A 17289-nucleotide genomic window follows, 5' to 3' on the forward strand; every position below is an offset into this window, starting at 1 on the left:
ACATATAAAAGCTTCTAATTCAGCTTTTTACTTATTTTCACATAGGTTTAAACAAAAAATCGCCTTTCAACAATTATATAAATATACACATTTGGTTGTTCAACAATCCAGAAATATTCCAATTTTCCGATGCCTGCCCAATGCATTTCGGGCCAACCGGCCCTTCTTCGGGGGCCTTACATCTGCGAACAATATATATATAAACATAAGTTTTGTATTTGAACAAATTAATCAACAAACTTAAACATGACTGCTTCCAATTTGTGCAAGGGGATACATATATCAAACTATTGTTTTTATGAAAAGATGCATCTTTTAAATAATAGCAGATGTTGACAATGACCTCACAGGTTCTTAATGAAAAAACGAAAACAAAATAAAATCAAATAAAACTGTGCTTTAATAAAACAACCCTTTCAAACTCCTAAGCCCTACACCACAACTTGTACTTTCAATGCTGAAGACTACTCACAATTTGAAAGGTGTGGCTCAACCTGCATATGCTCTGCAGCCAAATGCAAACACAAGATGTTTGAAAACGTGATGATGCCTGTTGGCTGTGCACTCTCGTGCTCAATTCACCTCACCTACCTCCACTGAAAACTTCTATGACGTTATCATTCCAAATTCGAACCTCCAGCCTTACAAATGAATCCGTATGCAACAATGAAAGAATATATGTATAAACCTCAATTGACCCAAACCTCCGTGAGCTGCCTTAACCAAAATCGAAATCACCCGTTCATTACTTTACCTTTCAAAACTCATCTGCCTTCGTATCTAAGAAAGGCAGAGATGTTATTGTAAAAGTTTATTAAGGAGATGGAGTGGTAGGACGAACAAGTTGTGGAATCTTTACCTGGTTTGAAAAGTAAAGAGATAGCTGCCTCTCGCATGGATGGAGGAGGATACCCGTCTCCAGGGCCTCAGCATAGACCTCTAGGAGCTGTGGTGCTAGACTGTCTTTAAGAGCTTTATAGAAGACACCAGAGAGACCGTCTAATCCCGGTGCTTTAGAGCTGGTGAGGGCATCTATAGCAAACGTAATTTCCTCCTCTGTGAAAGGGTCCACCAGAAAATCTGCTTGCCCTTTAGTAAGCCACACCATTGCAACCTCTTCCAGGTATGCTATTTGTTGAGAAAAGCCCATGGGGAGAGTGGTCGAAAAGAGAGAGCAATAATATGCAACTAGTTCTGCTAGTATGTCAGTCTCTTCTGTTGCTAAGGTATCGTCTGAGCGTGTTATCGTGGCTATGTGGTCAGCCCCCCCTGGGGGGACGCACCAGACGTGCCAATATTTTTCAAGAGTGCTCCCCCTCCCCATACCTCCGAGTCCGAGCTGTATGACACTTGCCAAGCAGCGATGCTTCCCTGTCAGAGTGTTCATTAAATTCCAAAAGGAGGGCACTGCGTTGATTCTGGGATTATGGGTCCGGTGTCGCTGCATCTAATATTGCCAATTCAGCTTTGACTTTAGCGAGGCTCCCTCGAATTGCTTGAAGCACACCCGCCTGCTTAGATATAACAAGACCTCGAATATAAGCTTTAAAGGCATCCCATAATGTCGAGTAGTGCTCTACCATGTCCGTGTTCAGATTAAAATATTCAGTAATAGCCTCCTGTATTTCTGATCGGAAGACCTCATCCAGCAACGCAGAACTTGGAAACGACCCTCTATGTTCCCACCCAGCCGAATGTGGAACTTGGAAGTGTAGCAACACCGGAGCATGATCCGACAGAGTGCGTGGGAGTGTATCTATACCCTTGGTCCAGTGACAACCGAGTGCGTCTGTCAATATATAGTCTATGCGAGTGTAAGTGGAATGTGGTGCAGAATGAAAGGTGTATCCAGGGGACAGGGGATGGTGTATGCGCCAAAGGTCACGCAAGTCAAAGGAATCAATGAGGTCCGTCATCACGCTAAGGAAGCATGTTTTGGTAACAGCTGTTGGGTTAGAGGAGTGCTGAGTCTGTTCGAGCCAGAGAATTAAGTCCCACCTAGGAATAATGTATAATAATCATACAGATGAAGCAGAACATGAGGTTCCTCGAAGAAATTGGGATTGTCTATATTAGGCGCATAGACATTGCCCAGCAGGGTGCCCAGCACCAACAGATACCACCCATGAGGGACCATTATGGTCTTCTTTTTTCTGTAAACGGGAGTGAATGATGGATAAGAAGATAGACCCCTCTAGAATTAGTGCTAAAACTTGCAAAGAATCTATGGGGTCCCCACAAGGACGCAAAGGGAGGGGTTCCCTGCTTGGGGAGGTGAGTTTCTTGTAAAAAGGCTATTTTTACATCGTGTCGGTGGAGGTAAGCTTACACCAATTTGCACTTCCTCGGATTATTGAGCCCCCATACATTCCAAGTGATAAGATTATTATCTAACATAGGGCCTACAGCCATACCGAGAAATAAGGGGGTTCATAACCACATAACCAGGACGAGTAATACCATATGGAAGCGATAGGAGACGGAAATCTACATAGGGTCATACATGAAGGGAAATACACAACTTTCCAAAGCAGTAAATCAAAATACGTCATATTGAAAAAACATCTCAAAACCCACCCACCACCCACACCTGGGCTCAAAGGCCCTGTGAACCTCATCCCTCCCCAAAGAACCTGAAAAAAGAGGGAAAGAAAAACCCCAATAGGACTGAAATCAGAGTCATCCTAGGAAGGCGGGCAAAGCCTCAGACGTCCGATGGCCATATCAGAAATTATATAACATTAGCAAAGTATAAGAATCGAAACAGCAGAATAGTTTTCTAGGCATACATAATTATAAATCCGCCAACAATAGAAAAATAACATTGCAGTGTTGCATATAAACAATGTAACCAACACCCAGGTATTAGAAACAGGATTCTAAGTCCGCAGTGAAGAGATCAGCACTAGCGACCAAATGTTTATCCGGGGAGGAATGCCCAGAGGACTGTGTCGGGCTCCTGCGTATCCCACCTTGACGCTGCTTACAGAATGCCAGAGTGTAGTAACATTTTCAAAAAAGCGTGACTTACCATCCACTTTCACTCTCAATTTTGCAGGATAGAGCATGGCGTATGTGAGTCCCAAGGTGCAAACTTGTCGTTTAGCTGCCATGAATTTCCGCCGGGATTCCTGCACATGGACAGTGTGATCGGGATAAAAAGACAGTACAGTCCCCTGGAATTGTACAGGTGAGTTCTCCCGGGCCAGGTGGAGAACTGTGTCACGGTCTCTGTAATTGAGCAGTCGTGCTATAATGGAACGTGGTTGGCTTCAGGGGGGAGGTCTCAAGCCAAGGGATCAATGCGATCTCTCCACCACAAAGTTCCTGCAGAGGTTCTCTGTGGTGAATAATTCTGTTAGCATGTTTTCAATGAAGGGTTCCGGATGGCCCATGTTCCTGGATTCCGCACGGCCCATTATACGGATATTACTCCTGCGCGATCTGGCCTCTAAGTCCTCTTCCCATAACGCAGTTGTTTTCAAGAGTCTCTCAACCCGCTCAAGCCTGTGTGTAGTTTTATTAGCCCGGTCTTCATGGGCTGATATTCTTTGTTCCGCCTCGTCTATCCTTGTGGTGTGTCTGTCCAGAAGTTCTCCCATTTTGTCGAGCCTGGACTACAGGGTGTCTTACCGCGAGACAATGCCACAGAATCCCCCCCGGAGCCCCGCTATTATAGCAGCAGCCCCTTCCATGGGTTGTGGGGGGGTCTGTGTGATCTACGCTGTCTCCCCTTTCAGGATCGCTGTCGGCTCGTTCAGTGGCATCTACCTTGTCAAAGGTAAGTTTGCGCTGTTTGGGGTCTCCTCGCCTCATCGCCGCGATTTGTAGCAGCAGAAATGGTAGCCAGAAAGAGACCTGCAAAAGTGGCAGCAGTAGGCGCAGGGATAGAACAAGCTATCCCCCCCAATGGAGTTCTTCTCCCTCAGGCCCGGTTATCTTGGGGGCACAAACTGTAGATGTGGCAGAGCCGGGCAATATATCAGGCCTCTCAGCGACGTGCGTCCCCACAGGCCTCAGGTGCGTTGCAGATGGTAGTGTCTAAGTTTCTCCCCGGCCAGCGACGGTAATATCAAGCCTCTCTATGGGGGTGATAGGGTCACTGAGTGGATCCCTATAGCTCCCAGCCCTCACGGCCTCAGGTGTGTGTCTGCAAAAAGGGGGGGAAGGCAACGGCCAGGCCCAACAGGACCACGGGCCCAACCCCAATCCCCAAGCTGAGGTGGTCATGGCACAATGAAAGAGTAGAGCAGAGGCAGCTGTAGTGGAAGCACCCGGCACGATTACTGATCTCAGCAGACACCCAAGCTCACCATACGGCACGCTACTGCGCAATGCTCACTATTGCCGGGCAGATCTCCTCTGCGTCACCCAGGGTGTGCAACTCCCAATGTCTTCTGCTGGAGCTCGATGCCGGGGGAGCCTCTTGGCAACCCGTCTTCGGGTTAGATGGTGTCTAGGCACATTCCGAAGGGCTCCGTCATTGGCCTCCTCATGTGGCGGGGAAGAAATGTTACTGTTTCAGTCAGGCACAAGCATCGGGCGCCGGAGCTTCAACTCCGTGCGGCCATTGCTGTCGACGGCTTGACCACGCTCCCTCATTCAGCACTTTTTTACATTATTCCTGAAGCCCGTGTCGCAAACTCCCACCTTCTATCTCTGACTTCACCTTTAATCCCGTACACCTCCTTTGGGAGCCAATCCTTTCTCCTATTCAAGGAAAGAGCAAGATTCTAATTTCTGTTCAATGAGATGGAAAGCATCAGTGCTTTAAATCAATCTATCAATCAGGGTTTTATAAAGCGTGCTACTCACCCTTGAGGGTCTCAAGGCGCTGGGAGGGGGGTGCAGCTCTGGTTCAGTCGAAGAGCCAGGTCTTGAGGCTCTTCCTGAATGAATTGTAATTGCATTTATATAGCACATATTACTTTTGACAAGGCATTGAAGTGCTTTACGCCGAGCAGCACATTGCTTCAGATCCCAAGGTTGTTTGTTAGTCCAGTGTTATTGATTATTGTTAGTTATTATTAGTTATTTATAGGGTCTTGTGCAATCAAGCAAATCATTCTATTCATGCATTCCACTTTTTTGTGGTTGATTAAATTAATTCAGGTCAGGTGTGATCATTAGTGGGGAGTGTGTGAGTTCATGCAGATGGTTGATTGAGATGGTAGATGAACTTGACGAGATGAGGTATTGTTAGGATGCAGGTATATGACTTTCGAAGAAAGAGTGGTTTTGATATTTCATATGAGTTGAGGGTAATTTTCAGAACTACAACCGCATAGATTAAGACAAACATGCAGATGACTTTGATAAGATTGTGCTCAGAGATATGGGGGACACAAATAATTGAAAGCAAGCACCTGGCCAATGGAAAGAAAATAAAGGAGAGGAGACAGTCAGAAGTTTTTAGTTTAAGATCTGTTTTTCATGCTAGATTTCGAAATATAGAGGAGGCTTTTTGAGATAGCATGCAATTTGAGGATGCAACCTATGGAAAGAACAGCATAAGTTGCATGTGAAGATAGTGATATATTAGGTACTTATGATAGACAATAAAATCAGTCACTGCTAGGCTATCACTAGATCACCGCTCCATCAATGTTAGCTGATCAGCTAAAGGAATAGAAGTGTTAAGTAATGGCTGGCTGTATATTCAAGGAAATATCATGCATTTTAGGTGGCAGTATTAGGAAGCAGAGACCTCTTGATCATTGTAATGTGAGATAAATATATGGGCAAATATTGCAAACATTGAGACAGAGATCCTACAAATGCTGGAGTGGATGTCTTATGATGTTCATCCTCAAGCTTGACTCACATTACTAATTATCAAAGCAAAGTGGGATCCCTCTCGACGCCTCGGGTTGTAGATTGGTACAAGATGAAGGGGAGCACAGCTTCACAGACAGAGGAGGTGTATTGCCTGCACGGATGTGGCTGGAAGGTGGCGATCCAGACGTTGAGGTGAGGAGGATGGAGACAGTGGTCCTGAGGCACTTACTTTTGGTAGATTGTACGGGGAGGCGTGGGTCTGCAGAGTCTGTTTGTGAAAGAAAAAGGTGCCCTTAGGTGAGGAACAGTCCTTTGTCTTCCTTGATCACAGCCAAATACAGAGAACTCAAGCCTCTTTGTGTCTGCTCTAGGCTGGAAACTACCTTACGGTGAGGGGCATCGCTACACAAAGACCGTGTCTGCAGAGCAGCCTGGAAAGGACATGTACTTTCTGGTACATGGAGGTCCTTTGCCGGTATTAAATTAGGGCTTCAAGTTGCAGGCACAAAGAGGGAAAAAACAATACATAGTACTGTACAGAGTTAACAAACAGCTGATACAGTCAATTTTCTATACCAATGGCTACTGGTGTAATCTCGTCCAATAGATTGCGCCACTTTAGACATCAGCTGACTGCGTATTCTGGGAGTTAACATCAATACAGCAATTTCAAATTACAGTGAAAACGATGTAGTTCCACAAGACTGACAGAGAGGATGGTTTCCAAAGCATGCAGGTTTATTAGCAAATAAGTCAAAGTTACAGGCTTTATTCATTCAGTTAATCATTTGCCAGTTTAAGCATATAATTTAGTAGAGTTAATCAATCCACCAGCATATAATCAGGTAATGGTAGCATAAATCGTTTAGATAGTACAAGATGAAAAACAGAGAAAGTATCAGTTCTTTAAAGGAACATCCATAAGCTAAATAAAGGTGTCTGAGGGTAGCATGGCGAAATCCTAAGTAGATAGTGCCAGTCTAAAGTGACGCAAATAAAGCTTCAGGGCAAAGGAAAGCATAAGCTTTTGAGAGTCTAACTGAAGAACCAGAAACACTAAGTCTCAGCAGAGCTAGGAAAAGGTCTTCCCTCTGTGAAGTCACTACAGGGTCTCCTTACACCTATTCTAAAACACACAAATAAATACATTTTATTTCTCCCCAGATCCTCTTCCCACAACTCCTCTGAGATGGTGCCCATCTTCTTGGAACAGGTAAACTCTCCTCATTTCCATCATCAACCAAAAGCGCACACAGATGCACGACCTTGGAGATATCAAGACAACATGGCGCAGGAGGCACCTTCTCATCTCAACACATGGATGTAAATCACAACTAACTGTCAATTAATGCTATCTGCTCTAACTTTCTCTAAAAGCAAACAATGAGCTCAGCTCCTCTTCTAAGTAAACTTGTTATCTTGCTTCTGCAACAAGAAGTAAAATGCGAAAGGACATTTCAAAATCAACACTAAATTTAACAGGGAAAAGCTTTCAAAAATGTGAGGCCTACCCACAGTCAGGCCAACTTTAAGAAAGCAAATTTGGTTAAACATAAATATGCTCTATAAGCTTCTTTGGTTATACAAAGTGTAGCTTATTTATATGTACGTAACCACACATTAATTTACATCCAGTATAAAACATTCTGCCATTCTCACATTCTTGGCAATTCATAGCCCTTTAGTTCTGTTCTTCACTGCTGTCTAATCATTGCAACAAGCAGGTTCATTCACATTGTGGAGGCATTGTGAGTAATGGCCATATGTAGGTAAAACGTTTTTTGCGATTCTCAAATTGCGATTTTTAGGGAATCGCAATTAAAAAATCGCAAAACGCAATGTAGGTAGGATTTGCAAAATATTTTGCGCATCCTACATATTCCTTATTTGCAAATCGCAAATTGAGATTTACAAATAAGGAATATCTTCCCATTGATTCCTATAGGCTAGAAGGCCCTTAGGAATGAATGGGAAGACATTCATAATTTGCGATTCCCAATTAGAGAATCGCAAATTGAGAATGCAATTTCAAGGTTGCAAGGGTGTCAATAGGACACCCTGTTGCACCCCTGAAATAAGCATGTGTGCATATTTGTGGCACACTGACATGCTCTAAGGGCATGTTTGTGCACTACATGGCACTTTGAAAAATGCAAAAAGTGCATTTTTCAAAGAAATCGCAAATTACCACCAACCGGAAGTTGGTGGTAATTTGCGATTTTTTAAGCCAAAATCACACAACTTCGGTGCTTCCTACATTGCATTTAAGGAATCGCAATTTGGGATTCCTTAAATGCATTCGTAAATTAGGGAATTGCAAATTTTGCAATTCCTTTTTTTGCGAGTGGGTTTTTGTCTGCTACATAGCACACTGCCCAAATTGCGATTGCAAACGCTGAAATTCCGCAAATTTCAGCATTTGCGATTGCAATTTGGCTTCCTACATATGGCCCCAAGTCTAGTAGTGCTTGCACAATGGTTTGGCGCTCAGACAGGTAGTGGGAGCCTGGGCAAACATGCAAAGTGCACATGGCGGTTTGGTCGGCTCGAAACGGATGGCCAAATTGTCATGTGCACTTAAGTGCACATACTAATCCTCCCCCTGCTGTCTGAAAGCCCAGCCCTCCCGGCAAACAAAACTGGGCAAGTACCGTAAAAATAAAATGATAATAACGTTATGTTATTATCATTGTATTTTTTGTGTGGAGCGACTCTCCTCTGCCTTAGCCATCTCGGCCATTTAAAACGATACCAGTATAACTCACATGCTAACACCAGCATTTCTACTGACTTTTCTTCCTTAACGGAGATTTAGGATTTGCTAAAGTACTGCAGCTCAGAACTCATTATAATATAACCACTAAAATTAAGTGAAGTGCACACGGAAATCACTAATTTCACAAGGGTGAAGTGTTAATAGAAATGTAGGTTAGACAGGAGAGTGGCAGCCAAGTGCTGAGCACAAGAGGAAAACTGAAAAACACCACAATATTCGAATTGTAACGCTTATCATTTCACGCCACATTTTAAGTGGTAAGGTCTTCAATAAGGAAAAGGGGACTTTTATTAATTTTTGGAGTCAATAACAAAACCACACCTCTTTGATAATAGAAAAGTATAGGACAGTGCTGTTTTTATGTTTTTTTTAGTTACATTATGATCAAAACTTGTTTTATTTTTAAATTAAATCAGCTAGTGATAGGCTGCAAATTTATAGAAAGGGGTGCTGGTGACAGATTTAACTTTCAGTTTCTCTCTTTTCATGTCCAGCTCACAGTTATCACTTTGATGATAGATCAGGGCCTAACATTCTAAATGTCATTATCCTGAATGCATCAGTCAAACTACTAGCTCTGCTGCAAGTGGAACTTATCCTAAATAACATTCTTGCAAGCAGTGTTTTCTAAAGTATACCTTGTCCCTATGACTTTCAGTTTTACAGGTGGTGAAGTCTCATCCTGCCCTCAAAATGACCCTCCTAGGAAGACTGTATTCCTTATGTTGCAATGAGGCTCACCCAGACATGACTACACACAAGACAGGCCATATACATTCAGCAGAATATGCATCATCTACCTGCCGAATATGTAAAGAATATTTCAGGTAGACATGGGGGAGCCACTGAAAGCTCGAGCCAGACTTGAGCGTGAAGACTGGTTCTGGCTCAGCTTAATGTCCTGTTGAATCCGTGTGTCCATAGGGAGCCAAGCTTTAAATTGATACTTGTATTGCGCACTACTCACCCGCAAGGGTCTCAAGGCGCTTGTACGAATACCGCTGTGGAACCCATCCTGGCTTTCCCTGTGAGGCGTCCACTCCTGGGCACCCCCAAGGTGGAGGCCAGGCATCCTTAGCATTGTGGGGGCCGTTGTGGAGATTAAGCAAGCTATTGTCCAGAGTTGCAGAGTGGAACTCCATGATTGGAATAGGCACCGAGGCAAGAATTATCAGGTCCGTGGAATTTTGAGCCCAAGACCCGCCGAGACGTGGAATTGAACCCTGGTCCCGGGCTAGACCTCGGCATCAGGGTCTGCCGCTCTAATCATTGAGCCACACTTATCCACAAAAGCTTTCATATGTCTTCTGCTTGCCACTCTCATTTCCCCAGGATGTTACGTTCTGGCCAGAGCTGCTGACTTTGAAACTGAAGAAACAGATTTGAGTCTCCATGTCGGCTCAGTATCCAGTGATTCTGGGCAAATCACCTAATCTCCCATGTAACTTGCTTACTTGTGAAGCGTTTCAGTATTTTCAGGTCGAGTTTGGCCTAAAACTGCAGAAACCTCCCCAAAGAAGTAAAATCAAAGCATTAACATTAAAATGAAAGATAAATAGGTACCCATTTATTGGCTGACTTGTACAAAGTGAAACCAGAAAACCTGGATACATTGTGTCTTCCACCTTTAAACTGTGTGATCTCAGGCACACGTTTTATTTAACCAAAACTCCTTTTTCTTTATGATGGTATATGAAACACAGTCACTTTCGAGAGTTTAGACTACCAATTTTGCAAAAACCTATTTTGTTTTGTGTAATAGACTATAATGTTGGTCCATAATAATTTGGGCCACATACAGGCTTCTCATGACAAGTGTCATGCCGCTTGTTTGACTAATGGCACTGTCACAGGTGTGGGAAAGGGGGGAGGAATGGGTGATGTTTAAAAACTATCACTTTTAATAAGCACTTCTAAGTGTAGCGCTATAATGTGGCATATTAATGTCAAATCTTCCCCATGTTAAAGAAATACACTTTTTAATTTAGGGGGCATCATCTTACTCTACTGTAAAGCACTTCTTCCCAAGGAAAGCTATTGCAACTTGAAATAGGTGTTAGATAGCTTTGTACAAACCTATGCTTACATCCCAATTAAGAGGGTGTTGGTTTTTGAAAAACATAAGCACACAACATACACTATGCTAGGTCTCATTTCCAGTTACATAAGCACTGCCTTATTGTTTCGTTTTTTACATTTTGCAGCACCTGTGGGCGCTTGATTGAGATTGGGACTGTCAGGGTGACTTTAGTTTCATACCATGTACCTGTTTAAGACAAGAATGTCCATTTTACATTCGATTCTGACCACAAATGAATTTTCCTCAATAAAGTAGCGCTATGTAAACTCCCCGTGTTAGATGTTCCCAAGCAGGTGAAGATCTATATAATGACAGGAATTCCATGCGGAACCAATACAAACGCTTTTCCCCTGGACTTGCTGATAAAACCCAATCTTTCACTATGTGGATGCTTAATTATCAACCCAAGAACAATAAATATAACCTCAACGCCAAAAACAACATTTATTCTCCAGCCACACTATTTAGAATCTCAAAGATATTTATTAAAAATATACATAAAAACCTATTACCATTTGTTGCTATATCATCCATTGGACCAGATACAACATCAAAAACATCTGGCCCAACAATGACATAAAGAACAACTGTATACAATCAAAGCACTAAATAAAGATGATTGTGTGTGAAATACGTTTAAAAGTGCATGAGGCCTGTCGGGTTCCAAAATGAAAGTTCTTGCAAAAACAACAATTAATGAGGGATATCCTTAAGTATATGAGACAGGTGAAAGCAAAATGTAGGAGTTATACCTCAGCAGGGCTCACATAGGGACTTGCCAAGGAATGAGTTATCGGATTGTATGATAGCCGATAAACAAAGATAATGCCTAAATTTCAAACAGTATTCAGGCAAGGAATGGGAACAATAACAAACTTAACTTGCCTGTCCATCCTGTTTTATAGACATTAAGTTCGCTTTCGATCGAGTTAATAGAGAGCGCTTGTGGAGGAAACTAAAGAGCTGGGGGTTGCCACACCAACTCTTAACAGCCATCAAAGCCCTACATCAGCACACCTGGGCAAGAGTGAAACTGGGAAACGGAGGCAGTACAACCAGGAGCATCCCGACGCACCAAGGTCTAAAACAGGGCTGCGTATTAGCCCCCACCCTCTTCAACCTTTTTCTCTCCGACCTCACAAGCGCGCTGAAATCGGCAGATAGCCACCCACCATCTTTGGCTAACAACCCAATACACTACCTACAATATGGCAACGATATTGTATTGCTGAGTAAAACACCAATCGGCCTACAAAGAGCTATAAATAAATTAACATTGTACTTAGAATGGGAAAGCCTGGAACTAAATAAAGAAAAAACCAAAATGGTCCGTCTAGTAGATCCGCATAAGTTAAAGTACAAATGGATGGCCCAAGGGGCAACAGTGACAGAACAAGGGCATTATAAGTATCTGGGAATAACAATAACAAAAGGTGTTAACTACAAGGACCACAAAACAGCATTATGAGCAAAAGCACAATCCTTAATCTTTGCGTACCGTTCGTTAAAAGAAAGAATGGATTGCCCTAACTATAACATCTTTTAAAAGTAATGGCAGCGCAGATCATGCCTACCCTATCTTAAGGCCTAGTTACGTGGTGTGGCAAGGGGGCCGATCTTTTAAATTAACTACAGATCAAAATTTATAAAGCGGTCTTCAATCTGCCAAAATCTGCCACAGATTCACAAGTTAGGCTCAAATTTGGACTGCAAAACCAGAAGTTCCGGAGCATGAGCGGCTTTGTGAAACTCTGTTATAAACTTCGATCTACAGACCCAGACACATTGGACTGGTTGAGCTGGGAGGAAATTAAAAAACAAGCGGATACCGAAACCCCGAACACCTGGGGAAAGTTTCTGAAATCCTGTTTGGAAAAGCTGGAGCTGGAATCAGTCTGGAAATCTGGGACAGATAAAGCAAGTCTAAGCAAACTAGCCAATGCAGCAGTAAAAAGGAAATCCTTTTTGGAGGATAAAGAGAAACTGGCAAAACGCCGGCACAGCTGGACCATTATGAACTCCTTCACAACCCCAAATACACTGGCATACCTATTATCCCACTTCAGTGGTCATCTAAAAAAGGCTTTTACAGACTATTGGATGGGGATGCATGTCTCGAAAGACCTACTACCGTCCTGGAAACCTTCCGACCAGAAGGAGCAATGTCGCCTCTGTGGGTATAAAACTGAAACCCTTGCCCACCTTTTTTGTGCATGTCCGCGCTGATAGGACAGATACGTCTTTTATTGAAACCCATCTTTAACGCGCTAAACATTCGCTCTTGCAGACATGCAGTCACAAGCTGGCTCGGTGGTTCCTCCATAATCCTGGCATGCCACGGAGTCAAATTCCTGACAGAAGTAAGAAAACGCTTAGGACAAATTGAACAGGAGGAACACCCAGTTGGTGGGCCATTAGAGACACTCTAACTTGAGGAACTTACACTTACTGACCCCAATTTTAACAGATGCAGAGAGTCAATAATTCTAGAATTTTAATATAATTTGTATTGTTATTTTATCATGCGAATTTTGTAACAATTTTAACTAATTATGCAAATAAAAAAAAACTTACAAAAGATAGCCGTTTAGAAGTTTTCACAGAGCTTAAAGGTGAAGTGAAAGCAACCTCCAACCTCCAACGACCCTTCTCTTTTGGCACCAACGGCTTCATCAAGAACGAGAAGGCTGGCTGTTGTAATGACAGTTGTCGGCGTGAGCAGGCAGGCGACTCACTTGCACGAGAGCAGGCATTATGATGTTTACCTTTTCCCTGTTCCCATTGGTTCCACATCACATTCCACTTACTGCTAACGGTTGTTTTGAGGCAGCTGGACTTGGCGTGCATTACTGCTTAGCCGGGGTTTGGGGCTGTTGAAATAAACTTGAAGAAGAAACCTACATATCGACTCCGCATCTTTATTACTCTGTCCTTTCCTTCTGGGCCTCATCTTCTTTCCTTGCTACAGGAAGCACTCGTCGCTAGGCCCCCAGTCACTGCCTCTGATGGGGAAACAGAACAGAGAGGGCAGAGCCATGCGTGTTCCAACAACGCATGAAATACCATGCTTGCCTTAACTACACATATGCCTTAACAACACATATGGGTGGTTAAAGCAGTGCGCAGTCTAGCTGCTGCTCATCGGAAGCAGAAAGGATCGGGAGAGGTGAGGTGAGTGGGACTGGGGCTGGGTTTTGGGGGGTAGTTTTTAACGCCTTAACCGTGGGGGGTTTTCCGCTGCGGTGCTGGCGTTCTAAAGGGTGGGCGGGGCTCTGTCGGCCATTGGCCGATGGCAGCACTAGGGAGGTAGTGCTCCTGTCGGAGCATGCAAGGGGTTAAGGGTTGCGGGTAGGTTTCAGGGCTGGGGGTCGAGGTTGTTTTCAGGGTTTGGGGTTAGGAGAGTTTTTAGGGCTCAGTGTGGGGAGTAGGGGTAGTTTTTAGGTCTCGGCTGGCGTGGTTGCACACATGCGCAGCTCGCTCGGCGAGATTTAATGTTTTTAGGGTAGTGTCAGTAAAGGGCTTTAAGCCCCGCCCATCTTTTCCATTGGCCGGCGTCACCATTTATGCTAAATGGTGGCCAGCCATTGGAAAAGAGCTCTTTGTGATGTGCACTTTTCTCTTTTTCGGCCGGCCCACTTGGACGGGCTGGTCTGCCTTCCTCCCATCTCAAACATTTTCTTACCTTTATGGGGCCATGTGTTTAAAATACATGGCCCCATAAAGACAAGAAATCGATGGACCGTGCTTGTTTTTAAAGGGCTGCAGAAGTCCAAATGTTTACAGTAAAAAAAAATTAGTGTAGAGAACAGCAGACCTTTGCGACCGCCCGGTAGTAATCTTCATAGCCACCATAATTACCTTTGTGAGAAAAACGTTGTAGCATTACACACACTAAGACAGGGCCTTTCTAAATTTAGGTAGGAGCCACGCAGAGCACTATTTCTTTTAACTGCAACAAGCAAAGCTGATGAACAAATCTATGCCAATCTCCTAAACTGCGGGTATTTCCCCTGCAATCCGCACCTTTGTATGGCACCACCCCTAATGCAATCAGCTACTGAACGACCTCACAGCGCCATGTGACACTCTATTAAATAAATAGGCGCATATAGCGGTCGACAGCAACAGCTGCCTTTGTACAAATAAGATGCATTCAGCTGGGAAGGTAAGCGCACCGCCCCCACCAATGCCGCGCTGAAACATTGAACTAACCATTGCGTAGGGAACAGCCAGTCGCCACATCTGAGGCGTGCAGTCACCACTGGTAATTCTGTCTGCGCTCGAGGAGCGGCTGGATGATTAGAGGGGGGCCGGAGTGCGGCCCCCAATTAGTGCGGGCACAGGTAGCAATTACGCCACCAAGCGAGCAAGAAATGTCCCTCAAAATACACGTTTTTGAAATTGTGTACTTTTAGAAGACAGGGGTGGGGTAAACTCCAAGGTATAGCGTCGTGGTGCAGGTCCCAGAGGACAGAAACGCCATATGGAGAATGTTCAAGATTTGCTTCCTGTGTACCCGCTGGTCACATGGCTGTGAAAAGCAGATATACAACCTCCTCATACGCGCTTCCAATAAGCGAGGTTTGGGGACTGCGCCGCTTCTCAACTCTAGCATTTTGATAATCTTTTAACCTCTGATGAGATACAAGAGCTAATTTCATTTTGATGGATGTTACTGTTGGAACCAGACATTTTCCATTTTGTTAGATCACTTTTTCAATACATCAACATGGCAACCAAAATGCCTTGAGTCCCATTGAGTGTGCTTTTTACAGCAAGAGGGCCCATTGATGGATAGGAGCTATGTATGAGTTTTTAAAGACCAGGGTCTTTAACATAAAACCATGTAAACCCAGAGAAACCACAATGGTACATTCGTAGGAGACAAGGTTCGAAGTGCAAATCATGACTGTCTATTTAAAATATTATAAGTCACTACAGAAGGTAAAATATAACATTTAGTCAATCAATTAATAGTACTCAAAAGGCAAATACATGTAAATCGGCATTTACAGTGGAAACTTATCTCGTAAATTGTCAGAACCGAACATGGTTTCGTCCAAAGCAATTAGAATCAAAGATCATACAGTCTTATGGACTGGACAAATTAGCAGGCGAGAAAGAATATGAAAATATTGATGGTGCAAAGCAATAAAATGCTTTACATGAAGTCTGCCTCTACAGTAAGAACTTGGCTCCTTTCCCAAATCTTGAGTTTTTCTACACTTTGACAGAAAAATCGTGGCGTCACTGTGGTTCGACAAAAAAAGTTGGTTATTTCTATCCAATAGTAAAATAGAAAACAGATCACATGGAAAAATGCCTTTTTCTACATCTATTGAATAAGCTGGTATTATGCCCTACAACAAAAGCACATTCCAAATATAAACAACACCTTGGCTCGACCGATAGAAAGGCCTTCAATTGTATACAGTTGAAATCCTATATCTTTTCCTCAGGCACAACATGAATACAAATAATGCATTAAAAATGTTATCTGTGAAATTAATCAAATAATTAAGGCCACATTAGAGATTTCCAGCAGAGTAAGAGAAGACAAGGCAGTCAGTGCAAGGTGGCACTTGCCACGTGCAATTGAAAACAAGACTAGGCCTACCCAGGGTCGGCTCTAGTGCTGGTGGCACCCGATGTGACAATCAGTTTTGGTGCCCCCACACCCAATGACCGCCTCCTCTGATTCTCTCACTTCCACAGGGCACAAGTGCCCCTCATCTCTTCAATCATAAGTTATTGTTAAACACAGCGCCCCCCTGAGGTCAGCGCCCTCTCCACAGGCAAGTGCCCGTTGCGGCCGCACCAGTCGCACTGCCCTAAAGCCGGTCCTGGGCCTACCCATGTCAACCATAAAACGTTGTTATATTAAACACAGTACAACCATTACATTCAAGTCTCTCTATTGCTAATTAAAAATATAAAATTATTAAATATGAAATGTGCTTGCCCAGCATCTTGGCACGTTTACCAACCAAAGTTTGAGACATATGAACGGTCAGTGTGAGTGGCATCTAGTATAGCCATATGCAGTCTAAGATGTTCCTGGCTTAGAGTATGAGGTAGCTTTGGTTACATGGACCCCAACGTGGTGAAGGGCTTGAGGAGTATGTACGATGTGGAGTAGCGATGAACTGCTGGACAGAGTGGGAGGGATCTCGGCTCCTTGACCTTAATGAGATCTCGGTAATCACAGACAGACTGTGTGAGGGGCCTGGGCCACATGGAGAGATCGTGTAGGGTATGTTTGGGCGCTTGGATAGACGGTGTGATGTGACTGGGCCCTGGAACTGTGCAAGGTAGCTTAGACCCCATGGGCTGGCAGTGTATGGCCAATGAACAGACAGCATGAGTGAAACTGTTTAATAAGCTTGTAGAAAACGTAAGGAGCCAACACTGCAACTGGTAACTGGTACAGGAGATTTAAAAATAGTACAAGACTGGAAACCTTGCAAAGTACGGATTAGTCAAGCTTGCATGCAAGCTTTAAACAAATCCATACAATTTCTCGTCATGTCGTCTAAAGCATAGAACAGCAGGGAGAGTGAGGTGAAGTAGGAAGAAGGAGGAGGAGGAAACTGCATATCTAAATATGCACTCAAGAATATCCATTTGCTTATGCAACAGATAGACGTATATTACA

The 17289-nt window shown here is 43.6% G+C and overlaps 1 protein-coding gene across 1 annotated transcript in view; it reads left to right on the plus strand.

Annotated features, from left to right (window-relative positions):
• Window positions 1-9987, plus strand: part of LOC147711316 (uncharacterized) — a 172546-nt gene extending 162559 nt beyond the window's left edge. The window contains exon 4 of the mRNA XM_086919455.1: window positions 9887-9987. Within this exon, the coding sequence (XP_086775581.1) occupies window positions 9887-9987 (101 nt within the window). The remainder of the gene's footprint in view (window positions 1-9886) is intronic.
• The last annotated feature ends 7302 nt before the right edge of the window (window positions 9988-17289 follow it).

The sequence above is a fragment of the Lissotriton vulgaris genome, chromosome 5, assembly GCF_964263255.1.
Source record: "Lissotriton vulgaris chromosome 5, aLisVul1.2, whole genome shotgun sequence".
Classification (NCBI taxonomy): Eukaryota; Metazoa; Chordata; class Amphibia; order Caudata; family Salamandridae; genus Lissotriton; species Lissotriton vulgaris.